The following is a 27232-nucleotide window of genomic DNA, read 5'->3' as shown; positions in this document are numbered from 1 at the left end:
GGGCTTGCTCACAGACACCAAAATGGCCTCTTCATGCCCATCTTAAGAAAAACAAAAAGCAGGCAGCCAGGAGGCAGGAGTTATCACTGTTGTGTCATGTCAAGCTCCCTCCAATTCCCCCAGCTGTGAAATGGGTTCTTACATTTCCTGGAGGCTGATCAGAGAGATTTTTCTGGGTATCATCCAGCAATGACTGTTTCATTCCTAGAAGCAGTGCTCAGAGAGAAGGAGGGAAACCCAGTACCACATCACGCATGTATGGTTGATTCACCCAAGAATCCCAGCCCTTTTCCTGCAGCTCTGGTAGAGGCAGGCAAGGTCTGAAGATGCACCCTTTGGTAGCAGCAGATTTGAAAAAAAACATCTGCAGAAGTCAAGGGGCTTCCCCGGTTTAACGGCGCTGGAAGGGGCGGCTGTCCCGTGAGGCACACACGTTGTCTGACTTCTCTGGAGGTCAATATATTTGCTCCATATTTGATGTGTCCCACCCACAACACAGAGCTGAGAAAGCTTCTGTTGTATAAGGGATTATTTTTTTTAAATGGGAGAGATCTAAAAGAAAGACACAACTGATAATATATTGTTAAACAAAGCAGTTTAACGTGTTGTGGTGCCTGGGCAAGGGCGCTGAGCAGACCCTTGCAGCGGGCACCCTCAGCTTCTCCTCCTGGATGCCTTGGCAGCCCCCTGCTCCCCATCCCCAGGAGAGCCGGACGGGGGCACAGGGTGTACCCACACCGCCTGGAAAATAACCGGGCAGCAGCCAGAGCTGTATCTGCTGTGCCCTGTGGCTGCTCTGCCGGGAATTTAAGCAGCCCCGAAACGCAGCTGGGCCACCGTGTGCTTCTCTCCAACATCTGCCCGTCCTGCTCACTGAAAAAATCAAGGAGCTGCTGCTAATTTCATTAGCAGGCCCGTCAAGCGGTTCATCAATCTCTGATTTCCTGGCTTGGCGCCGTGAGGGAACAAGCAGGATCTGCTCTGAATTCACAAAGGCAGCCTCTGGGGTAATTGGTCTGAAGGCTTAATATTTCCTCGGTGGATTATTATCTCGGATTAAAAGTGGGAGAAAGAGTGGTTCTCCTTTTTTTGTTTGTTTGTTTGTTTGCTTTTATGTTTTTTTGATTTTTGTTTTAAACCTGGAATAAACCCAAATACGCCCCCCCAGTGCCTGCAGGTCCCCGAGCCGGAGCTGCCCTGCCCCAGAGGCGGGCAGGCTCAGGCAGGGGCACCGGCCCCGCTGCACCCCCGGCCCCCCCAGCTCACCGCAGCCCAGAAGCGAAGTCAGAAGGGGCTGGGGGGCGCCGGGCCGAGGGCGCCGGCTCCGCCTCGCCCCCCGCCGCCCCGCGAGCGCCGGCAGCCCGGGGCCGGGCTCGCAGCTCCCCCTCCCGGTGCCTTCGCCGCCACGGCCGGGCTCGGCGGCGGGAGGGGGGATCAGCGGGAGGCGGAGGGTCCCTCCCGGCCCCGCTCCCCCGGCGGAGCGGGGCTGGGGGAGGCTCTGCCCGCCGCCCCCCGCGGGCAGAGAGCCAGCGCCGAATTCAGGAGCGATAAATCACGAAAGGGGAAAGCTGGGAGCCAGGACTCCGTGTTACACGAAAAAGCGGGACAGGAACCACTTCAGCTCCAAGCAAAATCATCTTAGTAATTAAATAAAAAATTAAAAAAAAATTAAAAATAAAAACCACCACAACAGAAACCCTACAATTTAATTTAGAGAGAAGAAAAAACTTCTTATCTTAGCCCAAATTCTAATTTTGGTGATTTAACCTTCCCTCCCCCACCAAGCCCCAAAAGCAAGGCCATTGTTTGTAAATGGAAAATTCTCATACGAAATGAAGAGAGGCAGTCTGATGTTGGAGGGAGAAGAAAGGACAAAGCAAATGCCCTCAGCTTTCCACTATGAACCTTTCTGGTGGCCAGCAGGGACAGGGAAGGGATCTCACCCCTGTACTCGGCACTGGTGAGGCCAAACCTCGATTCCTGGGTTCAGTTTTGGGCCCCTCACCCCAAAAAGGCCATTGAATGACTCGAGCGTGGCCAGAGAAGGGCAACGGAGCTGGGGCAGGGTCTGGAGCACAGGTCTGCTGGGGAGCAGCTGGGGGAACTGGGGGGGTTTAGTCTGGAGAAGAGGAGGCTGAGGGGAGAACTCCTGGCCCTCTACAGCTCCCTGACAGGAGGGTGCAGAGAGGGGGGATGAGTCTCTGGAGCCAAGGCCCCAGCGCCAGGCCCAGAGGGAATGGCCTCAAGCTGCCCAGGGCAGGGTCAGGCTGGCTCTGAGGAAGGATTTCTGTGCAGAAGGGGCTGTGGGGCGTTGGAATGGGCTGCTCAGGGCAGGGGGGGAGTCCCCATCCCTGGAGGGGTTGAAGAGTCGGGTTGACCCAGCGCTGAGGGATCTGGTGGAGTTGGGAACGGTCAGGGTGAGGTTCATGGTTGGGCTGGAGGAGCTTCAAGGGCTTTTCCAACCGAGACAATTCTGTGATACCTCCCCATGTGTCATCCCATTACTTTAGCCAAACTATTGGCTGAACTTGACCCAGAACATGAATTCCTCCAAAATTCCCTTCTTCACCAAATGTTTTCCACCTTGGAAACCAGCCCCAGCCCACTCCACAGGCCCAGCAGGCAGGAGCAGGACATCCCAGATGCCCACACGTGGGTCAGGGCAAGCTACATGACAAAAGGCAGAAATGAGGTTGCATCCCCCAGTCCCAGCACCTGCACAGCACCATTAGGCATGAGTGGCATTACTGCTCGTGCTGAGGTTGCTGTTGCTTGCAGGGTTTTGGCGTCTTCTCCTGCACTTTCACCCCTCACCAACACACTGCTTGCACCGTGGAGCCCGCGGGGCTGCGGCACAGCCTGGCAGAGTTTTGCCAACACACTCGATGGTGCCACATTTTCATCCTCGTACATGTGTCTCTGTGGCTCTGCCACTCATTTCTCTTCCAGAAGGCACTCAGCCTGCAAAGCCCCAAAACTCCCGCTGAGTACAAGAAAACCTCCTGCCTAAGAAAATAAATGTGTTCTGTTCTCTCTCTGAGCTACCCACAGCAAAGCGAATATGGGCACAGTTGGGTCCCACCACTGCTTTGTTCCTTAAAAGCATGTCATTTTAGTCAAACCCTTCCTGGCACATCTGGCTGACTTTAGATAGCAGAGAGAGACAGTTCTTGTATTCCTTCTGCACGTAGCACAACGGGCACTGTTGGGCCAGCAAGCCACAGCCTTTACCACTGTATTGTTCTTGACATCTGAAACATCCATAGCCCAAACGGAAATCATGGTGCCTCTGCAGCGGAAGGGCTGGGGAACACCATCCCCCAGAAAGGTGCAGGGCTTGGGGTACGGAGCTGCCCATGCCAGGAGCCGTTTGACAGCACCAAATAGAGCAGAAGTGAAAAGAGAGGCAGGCAGGAGGATGGCAGCTACTTGCCCTTACAGCTAGATGTCCAGCCTCAGTGTGGGTGGTGGAGATGACCCAGGGAGTGACAGTGACCCAGAAAAACCTCCCCATTTGCAGACATAATAGATTGGGCTGCCTTAAGTGAGTTTTGGTTTCTTGCAGGTAAGGAGTCTCTCAGTGCAGATTGAGTGTCCACAGACACTCAGTGGAGATTATTTACCTAATTAGAAAGGCTGAATCCAAAATGTGGTTGTAAATATGTGGCTTGCGTTTTGGTCTCTCATTGGGATGGTTTTGTTATCTGCAAGGAATGCAGTGTTTCCCAAAGCCCGTCTCCTCATTGGCCCCTGTGTGGATGGGTAGGTGGCACATGGCAGGGAGGTCAGCACGGCCAGGCACCCCTCCATGCAAGGGTCACGTCCCACCTTCTATTAAGGCAAATAAGAGGAGGAGGTGTGATGGGCACAGACCTTTTGCAGAAATTGGAAGGAAATGTTAGCAGTGGCATTAGCCATTCTCCTCTTTTTAGTGATCCAAGTCCAAGGGGTCTCAGATCAGGGCAATGAAAAATGGGACAGGCCTGTGGAGGGGTTAGGACAACGTCGTTCGAGCCCAGAGGGCAACTGAGCACCAGGCAGCCATTTACTCACCCCTTTCCCCTCAGGAATGGCAAGGAGAAAATAAAGCAAAAGGCTCAGGAACCGAGATAAGGACAGAGAGGAGTGGTTCATCCATTATAGTCATGGGCAAAAGGCAGACTCTTCAGGGGAAGAAAAAGAACATTGCTTTAATTCAAACACTAAAACCAACAACACTTAATAGATAGAGTAGGACAGTGAGAAGTATAACCACATCTTAAAAACACTTTCCCCCCATCCCTTCCTTCTTTCCAGGCTCAGTTTTATTTCTGCTCTCTCTACCTCCTCCCCTCCAGCAGAGCAGGGGGCAGAGAATGGGGGTTGCAGTCAGTCCCACCACTTCATCCCCCTCCGAGTGAAGACTTCTCATTCTCCCCTGCTCCAGCATGGGGTTCCTCTCACAGAAGACAGTCCTGCATGAACTTTCTCTGGCATGAGTCCTCCCCATAGGCTGCAGCTCTTCCCAAGATGCTCCAAAGTGGGTCACCCCCATGTGTAGCAGTCCTCCCAGTGCCAAACTACAACACTGGGGGCTTCTTCCCATAAAGTCCCTGTCTTCTTCAGGGGCAGTCACCTGCTCTGATGTGGGGTCCTCCACAGGCCACATGTTGGCCTCTGCTCCACCGGGATACAGGGGGGGCCTCTTCTCTGGTGCAACTCCCCCCCTTCCTCCTCCTCCTTCTTTCCACCAACCTCAGTGTTTGCAGCGGTGTCCTTCTCATAACATCTCACAACACCACCTTCTCCTCCCAGCTTCCCCTTCTTAAATACATTATCACAGAGGCGCAGCCACTGGCACTAATTGCCCTGGCCTTGGTGCAAAGGCAGGTCTGACTTGGAGCCGGGAAAGCTTAGAGAAGCTTCTCACAGTGGCCACTGCTGTGGTCCCCTCCCCTGCTACCAAACCCCACCACACAAACAAGCACAGACAATCACCTGATTTGGAGCCATGTCAGGAGCTGCCATTAGGACAGTGGCAGCAGCAATGTTAAGGACCTAAGAGAAGTCCCTGGCAAGGCAGCCACAGGATATGCCTTGTGAAATAGCAAATGCTGTCCCAGCACACAGCCAGACATCATCTATCTGACCTCTGCATCCCCTCATTGTGTCCCACCAGTTAAACCTTTCTCCTCATCCTCAAGCAGACTGTCTGAGCTATCGGACAGGAAGTCCTCCAGATCCTGCTGCCTCATCTTGAACTCCAGAGCAGTGATGCGCTGCTTGAGCTTCATTTGAGCATCGCTGTACTCCGCCAGGAGCCGGCCAAAGTGGGTGTGCAGTGTGTCCAGGCTCAGGGACAGCCTGTCCAGCTTCTCCTCCGTGCTCTCCCCTTCCCTGCTTTCCTCTGCTGCTGACTCATCCAGCAGCCCCTCCTTGATCAGAATCTCCCGGCCACGCTCCTCCAAGACCCTTCTAGCATCAGGATACTCTGTGACTGCTTCCATAAGATCTTCCTTTGACAGGCAGAAGAGATCAGAGTAGCCCAAGCTACGGATGTTGGCTGTGCGCCTGTTGCCCATTTTGCTCCCTTTAATGTTGAGGATGCTTATCTCACCAAAGCAGCCTCCTGCAGTGAGCAAAGCATACTGTGTCATTCCATCATCTCCCACCACAGCCAGCTTCCCCTCCTTGATGATATACATCTCTTTCCCAATGTCTCCTTTCCGGCAAATGTAATCCCCTGGGCTGAACACCTGAAGGCGAAGCTTCAGCACCAGCTCCACCAGTAGACCTGCCTCACAGTCCTGGAAAATCCTCACTTTCTTCAGTGTCTCCAGGTGAACATTGATGGCAATCTCTGCCCTTAATTTATCAGGGAGATTCTTGAGGATTTCCCGTTCATCTACTGCCTTCTTGTTGGTCCACAGGTAGTCAAACCACTTGATGACTTTGGTTTCCATGTCTTTGCTCACCTTGCGAAACTGCATGTAGTGTTTGATGGCATCAACTTTTGCCTGGAACTCTGCCCTGGTGGCATTCATGTTGGATATCATGGATCCCACATTCCCCACAATGGTGGCAAAGATGAGGACACCAATGAGGAAATCAAAGATCACAAAGAGGTACTCTTCATCACGCACAGGGGGAGGGGTCTCTCCAATGGTAGTCAAAGTCAGCGTAGACCAGTAGAGGCAGTAGACGTACTCCCGGGTCAGATACCCATATTCAGGGTCTGTGATGTTTGGATAGACCCAGGTGTCCTCTCCAAAGCCTATGGCTTTGGAGATGGCATAATAAATGCACGCATTCCAGTGGATGATGACCAGGATGTAAAGAACCAAGTTGCTGATGCGGAAGATGTTGGGGTGGCTGGTTCTGGTCTCGGTGCTATCAAAGAATTCAAACATGCGGGAGAAGCGCAGCAGCCTGTTGAAACGCAATTCAGGGCAGTGCAATCCCACAGCAAAGTATGCCAGGTCTGTGGGCATGATGGAGAGAACATCCAGCTTGAACTGTAAGGTGTGGATGTAGTTATCCCGTAACTTCTTCAGGTCCTTAACCAGGAGGCCCTGTTCCAAGAATCCTAACAGAGAAGCAAATGATAGAATTATCTTGGCTTATGTTCAACTCCTGCAGGCTTTGTATGCCCTTCTGAGAAACATTTTAGGGTATGTCATGCACATACGTGCATATATACACAGAGTCATCCAAATCTTACCAGTTCCACCTGATCTACTCAGTTTACAAGCTTTTGTTACCACTCAAGCCCTTCATCTGGCAAAAGCCACCTAAAGATATCACTTAGGGATTCAGTCTGTTGCTACAAAGAAATGGGGACACAGAGGTTTCCATCCTCCAGAACATGAATTATTGCCGTTCCGACAGAAAACGTACAGCCACCTGCTGTGTTCCGAGAACATTAAATTCTACCATTTTTCAGTGTAGATAATTCATTAGCTGAACTGATGCAAAATCAGAGATACAGACCTGCAACTATGCCCGAATACTAATAGTAATGCACGTAATTTTGTACAATTATTCAAAGGTGAAGCTGAAAGCTGGGATGATTAATCTTTCATTCTGAAACTTACTCCGTTTCTCAGATCTTTTAATTAGATTCTTTCTCTGGAGACTGCTTCATACTAGTGACTGCCAAGGTAGACAAAATCCTTCCTAATGCAGTGGTAGAGTAGAACTCTCCCTTGTAGCTCATGTCCACTTTTAGGGGGAAAAAAAAAGCACTGACAAGTAAGGATACTGCTTCTGCTTACCTGTGTGCAGGTGGATCACTATGTCCCCAACATAGATAGAGTCCGAGATGTAGTCTAACACGAGCCAGAGGACAAGGTAGGTCTTCTGCAGGTCACTGAAGCAAGCCCTGGAGGAAGGTCATAAAATAGGGTGGTGAGACCAACAAATCTCTTTATCATCTCCAACTATTACAGATGAATATAGGCTGATTCTGAGGGTCCTTACCTCTACAACCAAGCTTGGTCACTTGCACCTCTTCTCCTAGAAATTAAAATCCCCTTCTCTGAAAAATCTGCCCTCCTCTGACCTAGGTAAAGCAACATCTTGAAACCACCTCCCAAATTCACCTTGCAGCTTTACCCCAAACTCATGGTCCTTTCCAACTGGTGCCAGGGGACAGATGCTCTGCAGAAGTCACAGTGATAGTGGGGAATCCCTTCCCTTTAGGTTCCTACCAGCCCCAGTACCACCAGTGCCAGTTGTCTGATCCTGACTGAGCCATGACAACCAGCTGAACAGGAGGATTAGAGGAGACAGGGACCCTACAGCCTCCCAGCTCACCTGGCTACAAGCAAGCACCAGTTATAGAGGACAGGAACTGCGATGACAGCCAGCCAACGGTAATACCAGTCTCCTGCAGGGTCCACCACAAAGATCTTCCATTTTTTCCTGGAAGCAGAGAGAAAACAGAGCTAGAAACTCATGAATAAAGGGCTAAACATAGAAAATAGCGTTGGAAGGAACCATCCGAGCCACATCCTTCATCCCTTGCACTAGACTGGCTCAAACATAGCTGCAGCTTGAATGCCAGTCTGTATCCTAAACCAAATCTCAGCAGTGCTGAGCAAAAATGTCCAGCACTGTTTAAACTCCTTTATCCCCAAAACGGGGCTCTGTAATGTTCCAGAAGAGGAAACTGTAAGATGGTGAGGCAAAGCAGATGCACACAGCACCCCCAGTGCAGGGCCAGAAACAGATACATGGAAGGTGATCAAAAAACTTCTCTTTACGTGACACTGCCTCTCCCAGATGAGGTATGGGTTGGTGCCAGACATATTTTAAGAGAAGATTAATTAGAGCAGGAAGGAAAGTGTGATGCAGATCAGTGGGAGCACCAGGAGGGGATGCCTAAACCCCAGAGCAGCGAGCCGGGGGGTGGCAGTTGGCACTGCAAGGCTGCCATCACCGCACTGCTCTCAGCTGCCTGCCTGCAGTCTGCTTAGTCCTGGGTCCAGCCTTTGAACTGCTCCCAAGTGTTTGATCCTGCTCATCTTGGGACTCTGAGATAAGATGTGTGTGCTCCAGTTGCCAGATCTCACTGGAGAAGGCAAGGAAGAGAAACTCTGCGGCTGGGCTGATAGGCTTAGCTGCTGCAGCCCGGTGGGGCAAAACTCCCTCTCTTTTCTTCCCTCCCTTCCAGCTTTTGAACATGCAAAACTCCCTCCAGTAATAGGAAAAAAACAACCCCCTTGCCAACAGATTCCCCATGCCTACCTCCCTGCTTCTGACAGCTTCAAAAGCAAAACCTCTGCCTTGAAGGCTCCTTCCCCACGGCACAGGCAGCAGCACCTGCGGTGCCCGGAGCGTGGGGACCAGCACTCAGGGCAAAGCCAGCAGCACTCCTTCATGTTTGCTCTGGGTACAGCCACAGACAAGCAGGTGGTCCAACTTGCCCATTAAAAGTGCATGGAAACTGCAACTTAAATGTTTTTTGAGAAAAGGACCCTCTGCTCCCTGGAACATACAGCATCAACATACAGGGAGTACTGACTGACCTGCAGCCAGCTGGTGCTGTTGTAACACCCACAAGCACTAATAATGGCAATAACGGTGTTAATTACATTTGTAATTTCAGCTTTGGATCACTAGTACTGCCCACGGCAGGTGGCCAGAGCCACGGACATTACACTGACTGTGGGGCCAGGGCTGGAAAACCAGGGTTCTGTGTTAACCCAGGAAGAGATTATAATCATCCGCCTCCTCCCAAAGGGTTTGCACCCAAACCTCCAACCATGGAGGCTCCCAAGGCCATGAAGAGCAGCTCACGGTCGGAGTTACCAGACTTGGGTCTCTTCTTACTTGTGAAGCTGAGGACCTGGAAACCAGCAGAAGTTACCACCGTCTCCCCAGGAGTCCACTGGCACTGAGCAGCCCTTTCACGGCACGCTTCAGCTCCCTCTGATAATTAACAAGCTCCCCTTAACCTCACAGGGCAGAACGTTTTCTTCCATGTCTAGTAAAGACCCAGATACAAGGCTCCAATATTTTTCTCCTACTGAAAACAATTATTTCGTGGCGTTTTAATTACCATGTATAATGTTAGGGTCCAGAGTAGTCCATGAGCTTTGCCCTTTAATTAGCCAGCAGAAGAAAAACCAGGTTATTGCTTTTCACCAGGAGAAGTATGAGCTGAGCAGATGAAAGGGCTGGATTTGAAAGAGCCTTTTCAGAAAGCTGCCGTCACAGTGTCTGCTCTTGGGCTGGGGGGGGGATAATGGGCAGAAAACGCATTCCCTTCATCTGCCTTCATACTGCTGATGATGAATGAGACTGGCAAATCCCAAGCATCTGTGCTTGCTGTGGTCTCCTGGGTGGAACCCCCGCACCACTCAGCTTGTCCCCAGCTCCTCATATGCACAAGCTGGAGGTGCATTTCCTTACAGACTCAGGGCTGGCTCCAAATGCCAACCCTAGTGTTGAACTGCTCTGAAAATGGGGAGGCCTGCTAGCTGTCACGAGCCATGCAATGTGTGTTTGCTCCCAGGGCATGCAGCAGGGGGGAGAAGACCCCACAGGTAAGGGACAGGCCAGGTCTTTTACACCGGGATGGACTCCCAGGTCCTGTGTGCCTGCATAACAGCCCAGCAAAGCCAGGCTGGCTGCCAGGACAGAGGCTGGAGAGGGCAGGGAGGACCCTTCCCACCACTGCATCCTACCTCCCCCTTTCCCTTTCCCACCCGCCTCCGTTAGCCATCACTGCTGGGAGCCCCCAAGCACCATGCACAGCCAAAGACAGCTGGGGCCACAGGAAAGGGACCCTACTTTTCGGTTTCCTCCTCGGTCTCCACATCCTCTAAATCATTGTCAGCACCTGCAGCCACTGTCTGGAGCTCGGGGCCCTGGAAACGCTCAAGGAAGGGGTCTGGCCTTTGCTGCTCCTCGTGCAAGCTCTTGCTGGCCCAGTCCCTCAGCACCAGCACCAGCCGGGCTATCCTGGACAGGGGAAAGAGGCAGAGTCAGGAGGTGTCTGTGGAGCAAGGAGAAAGCAAAACCTGGAGAGCAAGAAGAAGGGCTACAGCTGAGAAAAAACTTACAGCTCCTTCTCAAGCCCAAATACTTCCTTTACCCCACACCCTTGTAACGATGGTGTAGGACCAAGAGTATGTGAGCAAGAGAGCCCACCCTGGCAGAGTCCCACAGCTCCTTCCTCAGTCCTGCTGCCATTCCCACAGGGACATAAGGAATGTGTGGATGACTGGGGCAGTGTGAGGCTGCCTTCAAGGGAGAGGAGCCCCCGAGCCCTCCTGGGGCCCAGAGGTGATGGAGTCATCCCCTCCTGCAGCCCCCTCCATGGGCACTGGGTCATGCAGAACAGCATCCACAGACACTGGTCCCTGCAGCCCTTGGATGCCATACAGCAGGAGAGGATCCTGACCCCACGCAAGTGTCCAGTGTCAAAGCCAGGCACAGAAGGCTCAGGCTCACTCTGGGCAGACAGAACACTCAGGTACCTGGCCAAGGCTTGCCTGCCTCGGAAAGCGGAGGCAGCCGGCTCACCCCCATCCGGGGGACCTCTTCTCTGCAGCTCTGAGGAGGGGTCATCCTGGGTTGAACAGGTCCTGCAGTGGGGAAAAGGTGAGGTCACTGCCACGCCATGCCATCGTGACACCTGCCAGGCGAACTGGAAGATGTGGGCAGCTGCCAGGTCTTGGCAGACACCCCCCTTCCCTGCCCCACCACTGCCTCCCTCCACCAAACCAGGGGCCAGCCTGACCTGCCCGTGCTGAGCCCCGTCCCCTCCACGTCACCCTCCGCTCTGGCTTGGGCGGGTGGGCTGGGGTGGCGGTTGGCCGGTGAGCTGTGCAGACCATTACTCTTGGCTGTCATCCTCTCTGTGAGGAGACCACAGGCACACACCCTGCCCCAGAGACCTGCAAAGAGCAGAAAAACACCACAAGAAAAGCCATGCAGGGCACATCCCACTGTTTGAACGCAGAGATACAGCACAGCACGGGAAGAGAGGGTCAAACCTCATGGGATGTGCCCATCCCACGTTTTCTACCACCAGCCATCGCTGATGCTGCCTTAAGAGTCCTGCAGAGCATTTCACCCTCCCCAAGAAATCCCACATCTGTCCGTGGCCCACGAAAGATGCTCTCCTTGCTGTTCAGGCTCCTCAGCCATTGCTGGGGCAACAGCATCCCCAGCGAGCCGCGCCATAACAACGAGTCCCATAACAAGTCCACGGCACTCTCAGCACCACTGCCTGCCCAGGGACAAGAAAATACACTTGTAAGGGATGTGAGTGCAAGGCCAGCCCTGGCAGGGAGATGCTGTTGTGCAGCAGCACAAGGTAGACTTTGCACGTAGAAGGGTGTTTGCACCCAAGCAACCACCCTTCTTCCTTAGGGCACAGCAACCTACTGGTGACCTGCCCAGCAAGCCCACATCTCATCACTGCAAAAATTGCCACTGCATTGGAAATTAAGGTTTGCTATTTAAAAAGAGCCTTGCTGAAGTTCCTGCTGGCAGGAGCGACCATCTGGTTTCAGAGAGCAGAAGACAAGACCTTACATTAACACATAGAGGCTGCTGAGCTGTTAAGTCTGTGATTTCACTGGATTTTGTTTATCTAAAAAGCAAGAGATGCCCATGGGGCTTGCCCAGCCCCAGATGTGCAGCCCTCAGTATTCTGTTCCGCCCCAAAACAGGCCACACCGTGCAAATGCACCTCTTGGAAACACAGACTTGCACCTGCATGGACACAAAAGCACCCGGGCATATCACCCAGCTCTACCTAGATCACATATTCCCACCCTGGCCACCCCCCGGGGCACAGTGCACCCTCCATACCCAGAGCGCACAGGTGAGGCAGGTTCCTGGAGGTGACATGCTTGTGCTCTCACATGGTGCAGCCCATGGCCGAGGCTCCGCTCGCAGAAAGGCGATGCCTTGTACACCTCCACCAACACACACCAAAGACCACGTCCACACTGCAACAGCTGTCCACGCCCAGGCAAGCCACCTCCCCAGGGCAGCAGAGCTGCTGCTGAGAAGCCACCACTGTCCACTTACGAGCCTGGTGTCCCCCGAAGCCTTCAACACCTGGCTGCTGCCTAACGCGGGCTAGCAGGGGTGGCTGGGGAGCATCCCTCCCCCAGGAGCCTTCTGGGCTGTCTCCAGAGCACTCAGGCTTTTAAAGCACGCGTTGAGCTGCAAAGCAAAGCCAGCACTCCCGCCTTTCTCCCCTGCCCAAGCAGAGAAGCAGGTAAGGTGGCCGGGCAGCAGCCTGGCAGCGGCAGAGGGGCCCCCGCGGCGCGCAGGGAGGATGCACACGCGTGCGTCTGTCCTCGTCACTCCAGCAGCCCATCCCCTGAGCATCCTCGATGCCCCGAGCAGCAGGGCGCACTTCAGAGGAGTTCATAGCAGCCAGCTTTGTGTCTGGGGGATGAAAGGGGAGGAGGGGAATGTGCTGCTCAGAGATGATCCATTTTCCTACTCACACTCCACCTCCTCAGTGGCTGTCCCGAGCAGCTCTGGGTCCGGCGGCTCCCGAGTCCCCAGCAAACCCTGGGGAAGGGTCACTGCCCACCCAGGGACAGGCACAACCAGCAGACCCCAGCCAGGCTCAGGTCCTGCCACACCTGGTCACATACTGGGATTGTCGCCCAGGCTGCCTGCTTCTGCTCCCCTCCCAGCCCTCTGCCCTAGGGAAAAACAAAGCTGATGACTTTTTCCCTGCTTCATAGGCTGTGCCACAACTACTGCCACGATGGAGAATTTGCAGAAGTAGCCACATTTTAACATCCTCCCATCCAGATACCTCTTCTCACACTTAGGGAGCACAAGATCAGATGTGCTGCTCTGGAGTCCCAGTGAAGAGAGCTTAGAGTTTGAAGATGATCACAAAATGCATCTTTCACCAGTTTCTGCCCTCATATTTTACTCACAAAGCCATTCTAATAACGGGTTAACAAAGAATTTGCATCCCCAAGGCAATAGGGAAGAGGGTAATTTTTACCCCCTTCCTCCCCTTGCAGTGGCTGAGGCTGGATCAGCCCCTGCCATGCGCATGGAGCCCTGCCCCGTGTGCAGGGCTGATCTGGAAGCACCAGCACTGGGAGTCCCTTCGTTATCAAAGGTTTACCTTTTTTTTTTTTTTTTTTTTCCTTCAAAGTCTTAAATTCCACCTGTTCTGATCTTGCTGAAAACCAGGACAGCAGGGAGCCTGAAGGAAGAAATGGGAAATCTGCAGCCTTGGCCAGGGCTGCTGGCAGCATTGGGTACCTCCTGGGTGAGCACCCAGCAGCAAGGGACACATCACCCTGCTTTTGTCTCTGCGGCACAGACCCCAACACTGGGGACAGATCACAGAGCAGCAGCACTGCAGCAGCACGTCCCCCTTCCACCTCTCCTTTTGCTCCCTGCCTGCAGCTGCCTTCAAAAGCAACATGGGAACCCCAGGAGCGGCTCCCTCACAGCTTGCTCAAGCACCATATTGCACAAGACACTTTATTTTCTGTGCATGTCATTGTGGCAGTGACCTAGGAGACATCCAGCCCTGCCACATGTGCTGGCCTGGGACAAAGAAAAGCCAAGAAGAGGTGGCAGGGAGAGAGAAAGGAAATAAATAAAAGTTATCACACCCTAACAGGGACAGAATTAACCAGAAACTCTCCTCCTCCAGGTCCTCCCCCGGGCATGGCAGCTGGCATGTGTGTTTTACACCAGTGGGCCAAATGGCCTGGTAGCTATAGAGGGCAGAAATCCAGCATTTGATTAAATAAACACGTGTGGCTGAGACATCCAGCACCAGGTCAGGGTCCTGCTGCCGAGGAAATAAACCTTACCTGTTCCCATCCACTGGGATGCCAGGATCAGACTCCACAGCTGGTAGAAGAAACACGTCCAGAACACACACGGTTTATTAAAATATGCATTTTATGGGTCAGTGTTTCCAGATTCACACCAGGATTTATGCCTTACGTAAAAGTCACATTGTATCCCTCACAACCTGCCAATAATTAGGCTTTGAGAACACATACAGTTTGATCACCTCTCCTTCAAACATCTTCAATCCACACTTTGAACATGATGTGTCCCCCCAGAGGGGCACAGAATCACAGAATTATCTAGGTTGGAAAAGACCTTGAAGATCATCCAGTCAACCCTTCTCACCCTAAATACAGCTAAAAAAAAAAAAACAAAAAACCCAAACCACAAACTTCCTCCAAAATGCATTTGTACCTCTCAGAGATAATCAGCCAAACAATTTACCTACTCACCTGGCACAAGTCACACAGCAGCAGCCTCCTTATACAGACCCGTTGTGTAAGGTCTCCTGGTAATCCTGACCATGTCCCTAAGCCACCAGCCACAGGAACCACCTCTGCACCAGGGCTCCCATCCCTCAGAGACACCCTGCCACGGCACGGCAAGCCCACCTCACCGTCCTGGCTCTCATCTGCAATAAATCTCAGTGCTCTCCTCTGCTCAGCTATCGGGCACAGGTTCAGACCTGCAATTACTTGTGGGACAGTTATTTATTAGTCAATGTCCAGCTGCCAGATTTACAGTCACAGATGCTTGATGCAGTTGCAGGCAGAAAACACCTAAGCATCCCTGTCTGTAAATAATCTGTTGGGACATCTGGATGACCTGCAGATCCAGCTACAATTACTTATAAGTGGAATAGAGAGGTCCTGTTAAGCCCTGCCAAAACCCCAGAGCCTGCAAGCACAACTCCAGCAGATGTGCTGGATGAACCACCAAGAGCATCTCAACATCACCTCAAAGCTAAGTGTTACTAAACTCCACAGAAGGAAAGAAACAGCAAAGCTGTTGAACTGGGCTTGTTTTTAGCTGAAGAGCATCTGGGCCAAGAATTCCCCTCACCTGTGTTCTTGCACTGTCACTGAAGTTACAGTTTGGCAGCAAACCTGGGAGCGATCCTGCCCTCTGGCACTGGCAACCTAACAAGTACCTACTGCTGCCCGAATGGGCAATTTCCCACGGCCTGTCTGGTGCTGTCACTGTTGGTACAAGGTTTTATAATCCAGAGACTCACCACGAGGAGGTTTCCCATTTAAATCTCTCTGGGAAAGAGCCAAGCTCCCAGATAAACCCAGACCTCAGAAACACTCTTACAGTCACTTTGGATCTGAACATTTGCGAAGCCGCTGCTGAAGTGCCTCGAGCAGGGTGGGAGCCAAGGAGATGGTGGCTTAGCAGCAGCTGCAGGGGTGGGAGCTCCCGGCTCCTCCAGCTCCGTATCCTCTAGTGCAGGGGCTGTGGCACATGAGAACTGGCAGTACTACTTCCACCAAAGAGCAGTGGCACAAGGAAGAAGAGAAAACCCACCAGCAGTTTAAAAATGCTCAATCACTCTACACAAGCTTTTGGGGTGGAAGATGAGGAACAGACGCAACAGCAGTTGGCTGAGGACCTTTATGGGGTCAGAATTGAGTTATCCTAACTGGAAAGTGATCAAGGAACTGGGCCCATCACAGTCTAAGACGAACAGGACCCCATGTCTGCAGACACCCGACGCCTTGGTTTTGCATCTCCTCTGGCAGGCAGGTCCAGAGGGTCTCCCATTGCTTTGTGCAGGATGGAGACCTCCAGTTTCTTATGAGACCTGGGCTCGTCACAGCAGCTTCCCACACAGGCGCTGACCCCATCAAACGTACAAGGTGGTTGCTAGTGTACACAGAGCATTTGCAACCACAGCCCAGCCCAGGGATTACACCTGCTGGGTCATACTCCTTGCACCCCACCCCTCCCTGACACCCATCTCCAGGTCCAGCTTTGTCGTTTCCCTCACCCCCCTCTGCTGTTAGAGCATGGGAGAGAGATGGCACCTTCATTGTAATCGGGGCCTAAAGGACACAGATCCTCAAGGGCCTACAGTGCAAAAAGCAGGTCAAGTTAAGAAGAAACACACAGTTTTACTGTTTGCAAGTTCACAAGCAAGGATCCTCTCCTTCCCTCTGCCACCCTGCCAGGGTTGGGCAGGGGAGGTCGGGGCATGAGAAATCATCTCCTCAGCCAGAGCCACGTGTTGATGAGACAGGCAGAGATCAGCACAGAGTAGACCAGGGCCTCCTTCTGTCGCCAGGCGTTGCACTGCTCCTCCAGCACGCGAAGCCTCCCCGAGATCCTCATCAACTGCAAGGGAAGCAGTGGGGCTGCTGTCAGCCCTGCAGCAAAGTGCAGGACACTGGCTCATCCCAGAGCCATGGGACAGCAAGGGATGGAAGGATGGGATCTGCTGTCTCCTTCAGGTCCTTTTCTAGAGCAGCATAGAATCCTAGAACGGTTTGGGTTGGAAGGGACCTTAAAGATCATCTAGTTCCAACCCCTCTGCCATGGGCAGGGCCACCTTCCACTAGCCCAGGCTGCCCAAAGCCCCGTCCAACCTGGCCTTGAACCCTGCCAGGGAGGGGGCAGCCACAGCTGCTCTGGGAAACCTGTGCCAGGGCCTCACCACCCTCACAGTAGAGCATTTCTTCTGTATATCTGATGTGAATCTCCCCTCTGTCAGTTTATCCCTACCATCCTGATCACGCCCTCCCCACCTTTCCTGTAGCCCTTTCAGTCCCGAGAGGCCGCTCTAAGTCTCCCCGGAGCCTTCTCTTCTCCAGCTGAACCCCCCCAACCCTCTCAGCCTGTCCTCACAGGGGGGTGCTCCAGCCCCCAGCAGCTATCTTTGTGTGGGAGAATTAGCAGCAGTAACTGAGCTCCTGAGCAGATGCTTTAAGAAAAGCTCCTTCCCATCAGAACAGCATCTGAGCCCTTTACTGCCAGCAGATGGAGGGGTCTGGCTGTCTCCTGTAGCCCTACAGCCCCTCAGGGTAGAGGCTTGATGGGTCAACACACATGTAAGTCCCCCCCTAGTTCTCTATTAGGAGCATCAGCCAGGACCAGCTTGGCAGCACCAGCCCATCAGGACTGAGCAACATATCCCTGGAGCCTCCTCATCCCCCCTCCTATGGCTTTCCCAGGAAACGTTTGCAGCCCTTCACCCCATCTCACCTGCTTTCTCATTGTTGCCATCTCAGCCGCCTCGACCTCCTCCAAGGCACTCTCTGGAGCTGGGCCAGCCTCCTGGGAGCTGGGGAAGAAAAACAAAGATGCAGACAGACAAACACTGCTCAAGAGGTGCAACTGCCATCCTGTACACACAGCATTGTCACAGGGAGCCAAGCCATGCAGGTAACGTGTGTGTGCCCAGGACATGCTGGCTGGGTGCAGCACCAGGAGAGAGGAAACAGCACCTGCACAGCATCTCTTCTTAACCCCCATCATGCCTATTTATACCCGTCCACCCACAGTGATCACAACAAAACATGCCATGACAGACAACAGGGAAAACACATGCTTGTATTTCTTTAGAGGTCCAACAGAGAGAAAATATATTTACCAAGCATCCATTCTCTATAGTCAGAGGAATTCATTGAGGGTTGGATAAACCTTCTTTAGAGCCAGTCAGGTAAATAAGTATCACAGGGCCAATGCTGAAATGGAGGGATGATCTCATTTACATCAGCAGGTGAGGATCCCGCTGGTGGGAAGTGGCCATCAACTGGGGGGAACCATCATCTAAGCAAGTGCATCAGCCAGCAGAAAAGGGTCCTGTGTTTGCTGAGACAAGGAGTTGTTCCTCTCCAGTATCTCCAGAAACCACAAGCTCACTTTCCCTGTTCCCCCTGACAAAAAAAGTATCACTTTTTGCTCTTAAAGCAAATTTTACCTGCAACTGGAAACATAAGCAACCCAAGCACGCACCACTTTCTTCCATCCCTGGAAACAAGAGGGCCACCACTGGGATTAGCTGCCGCACTGGCAGAGGCAACACACAGACCACGGATCTGCAGGGCATCCCCTGGAGCCATGCTGCAGGGCCCACAGCACCGACCCACAAAACAAAGTAGGTCCACATGAGAAAAAACAAAATTGCCGCATTCGGTCTGTTACTCCCATCAACATAGGCTGGCTCTACATCAGTTCTTCTATAACCAAAACTCCCCTAGGCACACCAGTAACTCGCATGGGCACTCGTGGATACCATACGGGCTAACGAGTGTCTAACACAGCTCCTTCAGAGACCTTGGGGAGGAGAGGGTATTTATTCCTGCTTGCAACATGATGTTGATCTCACTGAAGACAAGCCAGAGCAGCACATGGAGATTCACTGAATCTCTGTCTGAAAACACATTTGTGAGATAATACCTCTATGTAATGTAGCCGGGCTGTAAAATGAAAGTCACAACAGAAAGAAAATCCAATTTCCCCCAGCACAGAGCCATTAAAAAAGGACACATCCTGCAGCTTTTGACTGAAAAATCCCAGTTGATACAGGTGGGACACCCTTTAGAGACTAGAAATTACTTTCCAGTAACTCATACTCTTCAAGAGGTCACTGTCAGGCAAATACTCATCTCTGTGCGAGCCCAGACTTTTCTTTACCAAAATTTCAGGATAAACAAGTCAGCTCATTCATTTTTAAATTTTTATTGTTGCATAGGTGTACAAAGCTGTCATGCTGAAGAGCTACCGTATGCATCTGAAGTGATGCAAAGTACCAAGAAAAGGTGTTTCAAGGTGGCTGGCTTCAAAGGGAGCCCGAGCCCTGGGCAGAGGCCCCAGACTCATCCCCCTGCAGTGCAGCAGCTCCACAAGCTACCACCTCTCGTGGTACCACGGCCAAAACCTCCTCTGCTCCTGAAGGGAGGAGGGAGATGGTCTTACATAGCCACTAATCAGGTCTGTTGGCACACCCAGATTTTGCTTTCAAAAAAAACAAAGTGACATTTGAAGACAGTCAGCCTACTGTGGTTAAAAGCAGGGACATCACTTTGCATCGTCCGCAGACAGAAGCCAGCTCTGCTGCCTGCACCTCCGCGCCAGCTGGGGAGGGAGGGCAGGATATGCCACCGATGGCAGGGATGATGGATGCTCACTCTCCTCCCTTTCTGCCTGGAGGCTTTGCTCAAGGAGAATTAGAAGTATTTAGATGTACCTCTGGGTGCTCAGCAGTCTTAGAGCAGTGGGGACACCTTAAGGCTGCAGTGATGTCTTTGAACATGTTGAATTTACTACACTTGCACAGATAAGAGCACGGTGGAGACAGTTGCTCCAGCACATCCAGAGAGATTGAGGTCACTGCATACCTGCTCCAGCGAGCATGCAGGCACACTGCACCCAGGCCAGAGGCACTGGCTACGGGATGAGTAACTTGGAGCAGCCAGTTGGAAAAGGTTAATTAAGAGTGCCCAAGATACAGCCAAGGGTGCTGGAAGCCTGAAGGAGAGGGTGTCTCAGGGGCAGGACCTGGGTCAAGCCATCTGTTCTGGATTTTGATTCCTTCACACATTTCTCCCCATCAAGCCACCAAGGCACACATAAAAATTAGCACTTGCTTAGCAGTGAAGAGCAGCTGAAGTCCCAACAATGTCACAGGTGGCGTTAAAGCACCCAGGGTGCCTGGGGGCCTGGTGTTAAGCTAAGCAGGAGACACGAGCTGGGCTGGGTTAGCAGGGTGCAGCCAGACTGCCTGCACCGGGCACTCCTGGGCCAGGCACCCAGAGCTGGCGGACAGGACAGGCAAGGAGGAGAGCCTGGGGCGGCCATGCAGGACCATCCTGCCCCTGCACCGTGCAGCCTGTGGTTATCAGAGCTCGTGCCTCAGCAAGGCAAAGGCAAGTCCTTGCAGAATGGCAGGGAGGTGGCTCAAGACAAGCCAAAGTCACCTGGATGGTGCTGGGTCTTGCAGAGAGTCCTGGACACGGTGGAAGAGCACCTGGCCCAGGAGGTACATGGTCTGGAAGATGTTCTGCATGGAGTAGATCCTGCCCGTCTCCGGGAGCGGGGGGAGCGGGGCACTGCGCACGGGCCTGGGGTGTACACAGAATCACGCCTGTTATTTCCTGGCCTCATACAGCACAGGCACAACCTGGCGTTTGGGAGCACCCCTCATTGCTTCAGCGGCTCCAAGCATCTCCGGGCAATGCCATCGGCACCCAGACACCCATGTCATCGGGTGGGGGAACCCCCTCCAGCAGCCCCCAGGCTCAAGGACAGTTGCCTGACTCCTCTGAAGCTAATTGTGGCTGTGAAATAACTAGACCTTCACCAGCTGCTCTCACAGGGGTTGCAGAAGGCAGCTCTCCTGCCACACAGGACAACCCTGGACTTCTCAGGGGGAAGGTGGCTCTGTTCTGGGATTAAATTAAAAAACGAGATAATTTTTCCACTGGAGAGAATCCAGAGCCCAGGATCATTATCACCATGCTACTGCTCACAAGCTATGCTCACAGAGCTGAAAAGCTGCATGCTCTTAGCCCACCCTGTCTGCAAGGCACTGCAAGTTTCAACAACCCTGGTAAGAAACCCAGTGAAGCCCTGGTGCCTCATTTGCCAGTGGTCACCTGCCCGTAGGCCCCAACACTCTGCCATGCTGGTGCTGGAGCACGAGACCATGTCGCAAAGCACTGAGAGGAGGACGGACAGAGTCGGAGAGGCTGGGACAAGCCAGAAGAGGCTGTGAGGTCCTCTTGGCCCAATGGCCAGGCAACAGCATGCCCAGCCCGCTCCGAGAGGGGACGTGGTCTCCCACGTGCATCCCCGCAGAGAGCTCATCGCCCTGGGGACCAGTGCAGCTGCCTTCAACGCTGCCAGGCACAAGCTTCTCTGACACCAGGAGCCACATTCCTCTTGTGCAAGAACAGGACTTGCAAGGCATTGCCTTGACCCGACCTGGATACCCTCCCACCTCGAGGCACCGACACCAGAGAATATCAAAGCAGCACAGACAACTGGAGATGCTGATCCCCCCACCCCAGGCAGCCCCGGGTTCATGCTCACCGCTCATGGTGCTGGCCTGGGCTCTGCAAGGCCAGCTGGACACAGTCACTTGGAGTTCTCTCCCGCCGTGACCTGCTACTGTGATGGCCCTGTTGGCATCAAACACAACCGTGTGAGCGCAGAGACCCTGTACGGGCCGAGCCCAGCCCGTGGTCTGCAGTGCCAGGAGCCCATCAGCGTGCGGAAGGTCAGTGGCAGGATCTGACACTAGGGAGGGTGGAGAGACATGCTCAGAGCAGGGTGACCCTGCAAGATCAGCAAGGAGCCTGCTGATCTGATCTCTATTCAGATCAAAAATCCTCCACACAAAGTATCCGGGAACAGCTCTCGAATATCAGGGAGGTGAAAACACTTGAGAATGCAGATCAGCAGCTCCAGCAGCCAAACTCAAGCCTTTGCCTGCCCAGGCCTCTCTTTGAATTAGTTTCACACAAGGTTAAAATCTGCTTTCAGCTCTGACACCAAAACTCTTTATGCTACAGTGATGAAACAGCTCCATCTCGTACTTCATCCAAGAGAAGCAGTGGTTGAAAAGGGACTTCAAAAGTAGCAGAAGGAGGTTGGGTGGGGACTGCACCTACTTCAGCCTACCTCCAGCTCACAAAATGCAGTAAGAGGTCTGGCTGAATCAATGTCCCAGCACACAGGTGTGTACTGGTTATGGGACAGAAAGAGATCCCACCACCTCCTAGGAGGAGGTAGTGCTCTGGAAGATGAACTTTGGCTTGGGCTGGTAACAGACCTCTGGAGAAACCCAACGGTGGGATTGCTCCCCCTTCCCATCACAGGCAACCCCGTCCGCTCTCAGTACAGTACCGATCGTTTGCGTTTCTGGGAGCTTGGTCTGCTGGCTACATGCAGAAAAGGGAGCTCCCCAAGGCAGGTGGACTGTGCAGAGGAGTCTGGGGATACGTGCACCATGACAGAGGGGACCTTCCTTTGCTGGTTCAACAGGATGGGCCTCAAACTGGCATCTGATATTTCTACAGAGAAGAGAGAGGGAAGAATTAAACCAACCTGAATGCCCTCAGTACAGGAGAGAAGAAAGATCCACCCATGTAGGAAAGTCAACCCTATGTCTAGTACCAGCCATATATCAAAAAACCATGTCCCACAGGTGTGAGAGGCAGGAGAGCCTGGAGGGGCATGGACTGGAAAGCAACTGGACACACCGCTCCAGGAAAGCAGATTTCAGAGCTGTTTTTCAAAGAGACAGGGCCATATGTCTGTGCATCCCAAAGCAGGGAGCCTACCAAAGCCATGAGGTAAGTAATGTGAAGGGAGACACCTCCACATTTTGCTCCTCTCCTTTTGGAACTAAGGCCCATCCTGCCTTCTGTTAGTTACCTTTTCCCACCTCTTCCCAAGCATCTCCACACCATCCTGTCCTGCCTTCAAGAAGAAAGCTGACTGCAATACCTGCCCCTGTCCTCTCCTCTTGCAAGGCAAACCACTGGGGATTTTATAAAGGGATCCTAGTCCCTAGGATGTTGTAGAGTCCCACCAACCTTCAGCCACCCCAAAAGACAACCCAGGACATTACCTGCAAAAGAAATCCTATCAGGGATGTGCATCCGAAAGGAAGGAGGGACATCCTCTATCACTGGCTCCTCATCCCCAGGACTGGAGCTATCTGCTACCTTCAGCCTGTTGGGAACCTGCATCCTCTGATTGATGGCTTCTGTGAAGAGCAGGTCACAGCGGGCTCGGTTCAAGTCCAGTCCCCAAAATGGCCACATCTTTTTTGATTTCCTCAGATTGCTTGAGCACTCTGGGCTTCACACAGAGGAAAAAAAAAAAATAAAAATGCTGAGCAAAAGTGGTAGCAAGCAGCTCTTCCAAACTGGCACCTGCACAGGGTCAACACGTGTTCTATAAGAGAGCTAAAATAAGGCAGAAACAACCCAAAAGACAGACACAGAGTTGTCCCAGAGAACGGGCTATCCCACAGGGCCACTGCAGGTGGGAGCTCCTGTCTGGCAGGGTGAGAAAGAAGAAAGCTACATGTCCTGGGAGCAAAGCACCTATTGCTTCCATTGATAGCAAGAAAAGGGCAATAGTTCAGCCCAACTGTGGGAGGAGTTCAGCATACCCTAAAAAATAGTGAAAAAAATATTATTTTCCATCCAAAAGTAAAGGCAGGAGGGCTGGGAGCACATTTTCACGTTCATACGCCTTCCAGGAAAAATTAGGTTTTCTAAAAACAAAGCACATGTTTTGTGACAAGATTCCAGGTTGCCACAGGAAAAAACGAGCACTAGACTCTCTGCACACTCTCCTCACCCAACCCAGCACCCATCTCCTCCAGGGACCCACACCACACTGAACAAGATGGATTTTTCCCTGAGCAGAGCTGCCAGATGTTGAAGCATCCTCCGGGAGGGGAAGGAAAAGCACACAGCAGCTCCACCGGGGGGACCAGCACTGAGGAGGGACAAAGGCTCCAGCTCTCACTGCTCCTGGGGCAGCCAACAGTAGGAGCAGAACATAGGACATAGGTGCTGTCTGGGGCTTTGCAGCTGCTCAGGACGCACAACTGCCCCGTGCCTCAGTTTCCCCTTGGCCAAGTCCCAGGGCTTTCAGAAGTGCTCTGGGGTCCAATGTCCCAACGCTTTCACTGAGTGATGTGAGCAGAGGGCAAACAACCTACATTTTTTGGGAGAGGAGCTGCCCAAAACACCTTCCTGGCTCCCAGCATATGCACTCTGTTCTTTCTCAAAAAGCTACAGTCAAGAAGAAAACCCCAGGGCTGCCAAGGCTGGCGGACCCCAGCCAGACCCCAGTGCTGCCCCAACATCCCAGACACGCCACGTGCATGCACAGCCCCCCTGCACACTCCTTGCTGCCGCCCTTTTCTTGAAGGTTAAACCTTTAAAACAAATGCAGCAACATTATGCTTAGGTCAAGACAGATGTTCTTTGTGTATGTTGAAGCGACAGGCATCCCAAATCAACAGAACAAGGAGATAGCCTCCTCCAAGCAAAGACAGCCCGAGCCATGAGACCTTGCAGAGGGTACTTTGCCAACTTGGCAAACAAATTCAAGGTCCACCTATCCTTGGCTGAACTACCCGCATTATAATACTAAAAATCATGCCTATGGGTCAAGAAGACCCTTGCCTGGGTGAAGACCCTTCCCCTGAGCATGTATAGTAGTAGAAGTATTGTATCAGCAGTAATATAATTGTATGTAAATTACTAACCAATCATCCTAGAGAGGATGGGCTTGGAAAATCACTAACTCAGCAAGTTTTGTGTATAAATACAGCATGAAAAGTCCCGTTAGTGTGCTTGATTTGTGGGAAATGACCAAGCACCGAGGCTTGGGCAACCCTGAAATAAATAAGCAATGTCTCTCCCGAGTGTGTGATTATTGACCTATTGCACACCGGGTGATGAATCTGCTTTTCAGACAACACACTGAGCTCACCATGCCCAAAATGGTCCCTTTTTGCTTCCAGGTCAAAGTCTCCACCCTAAGGTGCCCCCACCTGCTCCAGCACAGCACAAACAGCCAGAGGACGGAGAGGTTTTCCTCTTCAAAGCTCAAGGGGGCAAAATGGGAGGAGGCAAGCGAGCGAGAGCATGCAGGGGCCCTGCCTTCTGTGATCGTGCCTGGGGACTATATTTAGCAGCGAGGTCTGTGACGCTGCCTTTCCAGCCCACACCAGGCCAGGGCTGCCCACCGCCACCCTCACTGCTGCTTTCCAGGGTGCTCTTGGCCCTCTCGCCTGCCCCAGCCCCCTGCCACCCCCTGGGATATCACCCAGGTGAGAGGAGCAGAGGGAAGCAGCTCCATCTCCCGAAGGCCAAAGGACCAGGGGGGACACAGCCCCTGAGCCCCCCATCCCATCCCGATTCCATCCCCTGCAGCAGCTGGGCCCTGTAACACGGGTACACGAGGGCGGCAGAACTTGCAGAACTGGTCTGCAATAACCAACGCTTCCAGTACCACCTGCCTCATGCTGCTCTCTACTCCTCCGTCATTAAAAACCTTTTAATTAGACAGAATCTGCGGCGGCGATGTGCCGCTTCCAGACGCGCAGAGATGAGATCCCCGACTCTGCAACTGGGTCTGCCACAGAGGCGCTGCCGGAGAGGGGCTGTCGGGGGGCTCAGCACCCCCCCTGCTGCCCCACACCCTCTCCACCACCCTGCCCAGACCCAACACTGGCAGGGGTGACACCAACCCACGGGTGTCACAACACACACGCACCCTGCTTCTCCCCAGAACCTCAAAGAAGGTGGATTTTTGCAGGAACCCCCTCTCGGGAGTGGGACAAGCCCTGGGACAGCCCCAAAGTGCGTCAGTGCCACAGGAGAAACCTGCACCCGAGACCCAGCCCACGGTCCAGAACCGGAGAAAACCAGGTTTCTCCTTCACATTTTTGGTGCTTTGGAGGAGCGAACGAACACCTTGTGTCGTTTCCTCGGCCTGTGCTCTGGGAAACCAGCATATATTAATAACAGTAAATCTGTGGAGAGGGCAGATCGGTTCATTTTCTAATCACCTGTGAAACTGCTGCAGCTCCCCAAGAGCAGAGGAATGGGGGGGGGGAGCAGGCTCTGAGAGAATAAGCTATTAAGGAAAAAAAGAACAACCCAGCTGTCAAAACACATAAGAACAAAATGCTTAAGTGGCTGGATTTCCTCCTTCCACTTTCTTTAGGGCTTTTTCTAGCTCTTGCCAAGCAACACCCCCCACCCCCCGTCAGCAGAAGCCGAGTGCTCCCCAGACGCTGCCCTGGCTCCCTGCATGTGCCCCCACAGGGAACTCACGGCTCACTGGTTTAAATCCTGCAAGCCGGGAAAGCCTGCCCTGGGGAGGGAAGCCCCACAACTAACCCCCCTCCCTCCGCAGCCCAGGGCCGGCGGGGCCCCCGCCCGGCGCAGCCCCCCGGTGCAGGAGCGAGCCCTGCCCCGACACGGCGGGGGGACTGCGGGGGGGCTCCCGGGAGCCGCCCGGGCCTGCCGCCTGCCACAGCCAAGCCGCTGAGCGCAGAGCCGGGGTCACCCCTCTGCCCCCCCCCGCCGTGTCTCGGCTTAAGGACGAGCTGGGGAGCAAATGGCTGCGGGACGCGGGGGTCTGAGAAGCTCAGCCCACGGGACACTCGGGAGAGGAGGCGGGACAGGAGCGGGGCTGGGGGGCGGCTCCGAGCCTCCCGCCCCCCCGCCGCGACCCGCAGAGCCCCGTCCCGCCCCCGGCGCCGCAAAGCGGGGGGACTGGGGGGGGCACTTACTTATTTTTTGCAGTCCGAAGCCACCGCCGGAGCTCCCCGGAGCCCCGCCCGCCGCCAGCCGGGACAACCCGCCCCCCGCTTAAAGCCGCCGCCGGGTAATTAGCGAGCTGGGACTCATCGGTGCGACGCCTCCCCGGGGGGGGCAATGCCCCCCACAGCACGGGCAGGGGGGGAGCCCGCCCAGAGCCCATCTGTCCTGCCGCTCCGTGGAGTCCAGAGAGGTGAAATGCTCCGTTTGGGATGAACCGGCAGTTTTAAACACTTCTGAATGGGGACAGGGTCCGAGACTTGACCATAAAATCTCGGTTTGAAAGAGCTTAAAATAAATCCCACGCTGCCCTAGTCTTGTTATTTAAAGGGGATTATCTAAGAGGTTTATGAGCACACAGAGGAACAAGACAACTTGTGCACCTAAATCCCCTCCAAGACCTTTGGAAATCCCTACGCCACCAGTCAGGGCTCACAGGACACCTTCCAGTTCTCACCGAGGTTTGCACCCCATGCCCAGGGAGGTCAAAGGCTCCTCTCAGATGTGTGGGGTTTGTTCCCAGCCCCACAGCACGCACCCGGTCTCCAGTGATGGTCCCTTCCCCACCGAGGACTGTGCTGAGGGGGTGCCCAGGGGGAGGACTGGTGCCACAGAGCTGAGCCCCAGCACCCCCATGAGATAGAAAT

General features: G+C 53.4%; 2 protein-coding genes across 4 annotated transcripts; both read right to left on the bottom strand.

Moving 5' to 3' along the window:
* Positions 1 to 4178: 4178 nt before the first annotated feature.
* CNGA2 (cyclic nucleotide gated channel subunit alpha 2) lies at positions 4179 to 16255 on the bottom strand. The gene is made up of 6 exons (XM_074915337.1): positions 11228 to 16255; positions 10965 to 11072; positions 10276 to 10446; positions 7795 to 7902; positions 7254 to 7360; positions 4179 to 6565 (listed from the first exon to the last, which is right to left on the bottom strand). Exons 1-6 carry the CDS (start codon positions 11338 to 11340, stop codon positions 5142 to 5144), a joined length of 2031 nt encoding a protein of 676 aa, XP_074771438.1. The 5' UTR covers positions 11341 to 16255; the 3' UTR covers positions 4179 to 5141.
* Positions 16256 to 16380: 125 nt separating this feature from the next.
* Positions 16381 to 26818, bottom strand: LOC141964669 (mitochondrial fission factor-like). Of its 3 annotated transcripts, XM_074915340.1 has the most exons (8): positions 26097 to 26141; positions 25829 to 25896; positions 22862 to 23094; positions 22135 to 22301; positions 21319 to 21407; positions 20205 to 20348; positions 17488 to 17566; positions 16381 to 16620 (listed from the first exon to the last, which is right to left on the bottom strand). In XM_074915340.1, the coding sequence occupies exons 3-8, from the start codon at positions 23055 to 23057 to the stop codon at positions 16489 to 16491; spliced, it is 807 nt and encodes a 268-aa protein (XP_074771441.1). In that variant the 5' UTR covers positions 23058 to 23094; positions 25829 to 25896; positions 26097 to 26141; the 3' UTR covers positions 16381 to 16488. The 3 variants fall into 3 exon arrangements, with proteins under 3 accessions (XP_074771441.1, XP_074771439.1, XP_074771440.1); XM_074915338.1 differs by lacking the exons at positions 25829 to 25896; positions 26097 to 26141 and adding an exon at positions 26558 to 26818; XM_074915339.1 differs by lacking the exons at positions 20205 to 20348; positions 25829 to 25896; positions 26097 to 26141 and adding an exon at positions 26558 to 26818.
* Between the last annotated feature and the right edge of the window lie 414 nt (positions 26819 to 27232).

This window comes from Athene noctua, chromosome 11 (genome assembly GCF_965140245.1).
Source record: "Athene noctua chromosome 11, bAthNoc1.hap1.1, whole genome shotgun sequence".
NCBI classification, from domain to species: Eukaryota; Metazoa; Chordata; class Aves; order Strigiformes; family Strigidae; genus Athene; species Athene noctua.
Note: the sequence above shows the minus strand (reverse complement) of the source record. Positions and strands in the feature narration are given on the sequence as shown.

What these genes read in the sequence shown, in the direction of transcription:
- LOC141964669 (XM_074915338.1), bottom strand. Translation starts at nt 26,748, where the DNA reads ATGGGCTCTGGGCGGGCTCCCCCCCTGCCCGTGCTGTGGGGGGCATTG. An exon ending in TGATAGGATTTCTTTTGCAG is followed by an intron (nt 22,302 to 22,861) that starts GTAATGTCCTGG and finishes TCTTCTCTGTAG; the next exon opens with AAATATCAGATGCCAGTTTG. An exon ending in CAAGACCCAGCACCATCCAG is followed by an intron (nt 17,567 to 20,204) that starts GTGACTTTGGCT and finishes TTTCTTCCCCAG; the next exon opens with CTCCCAGGAGGCTGGCCCAG.
- CNGA2 (XM_074915337.1), bottom strand. Translation starts at nt 11,340, where the DNA reads ATGACAGCCAAGAGTAATGGTCTGCACAGCTCACCGGCCAACCGCCAC. An exon ending in GGCAGGCAAGCCTTGGCCAG is followed by an intron (nt 10,447 to 10,964) that starts GTACCTGAGTGT and finishes TCCCCTGTCCAG; the next exon opens with GATAGCCCGGCTGGTGCTGG. An exon ending in AGTGATCCACCTGCACACAG is followed by an intron (nt 6,566 to 7,253) that starts GTAAGCAGAAGC and finishes CTTCTCTGTTAG; the next exon opens with GATTCTTGGAACAGGGCCTC.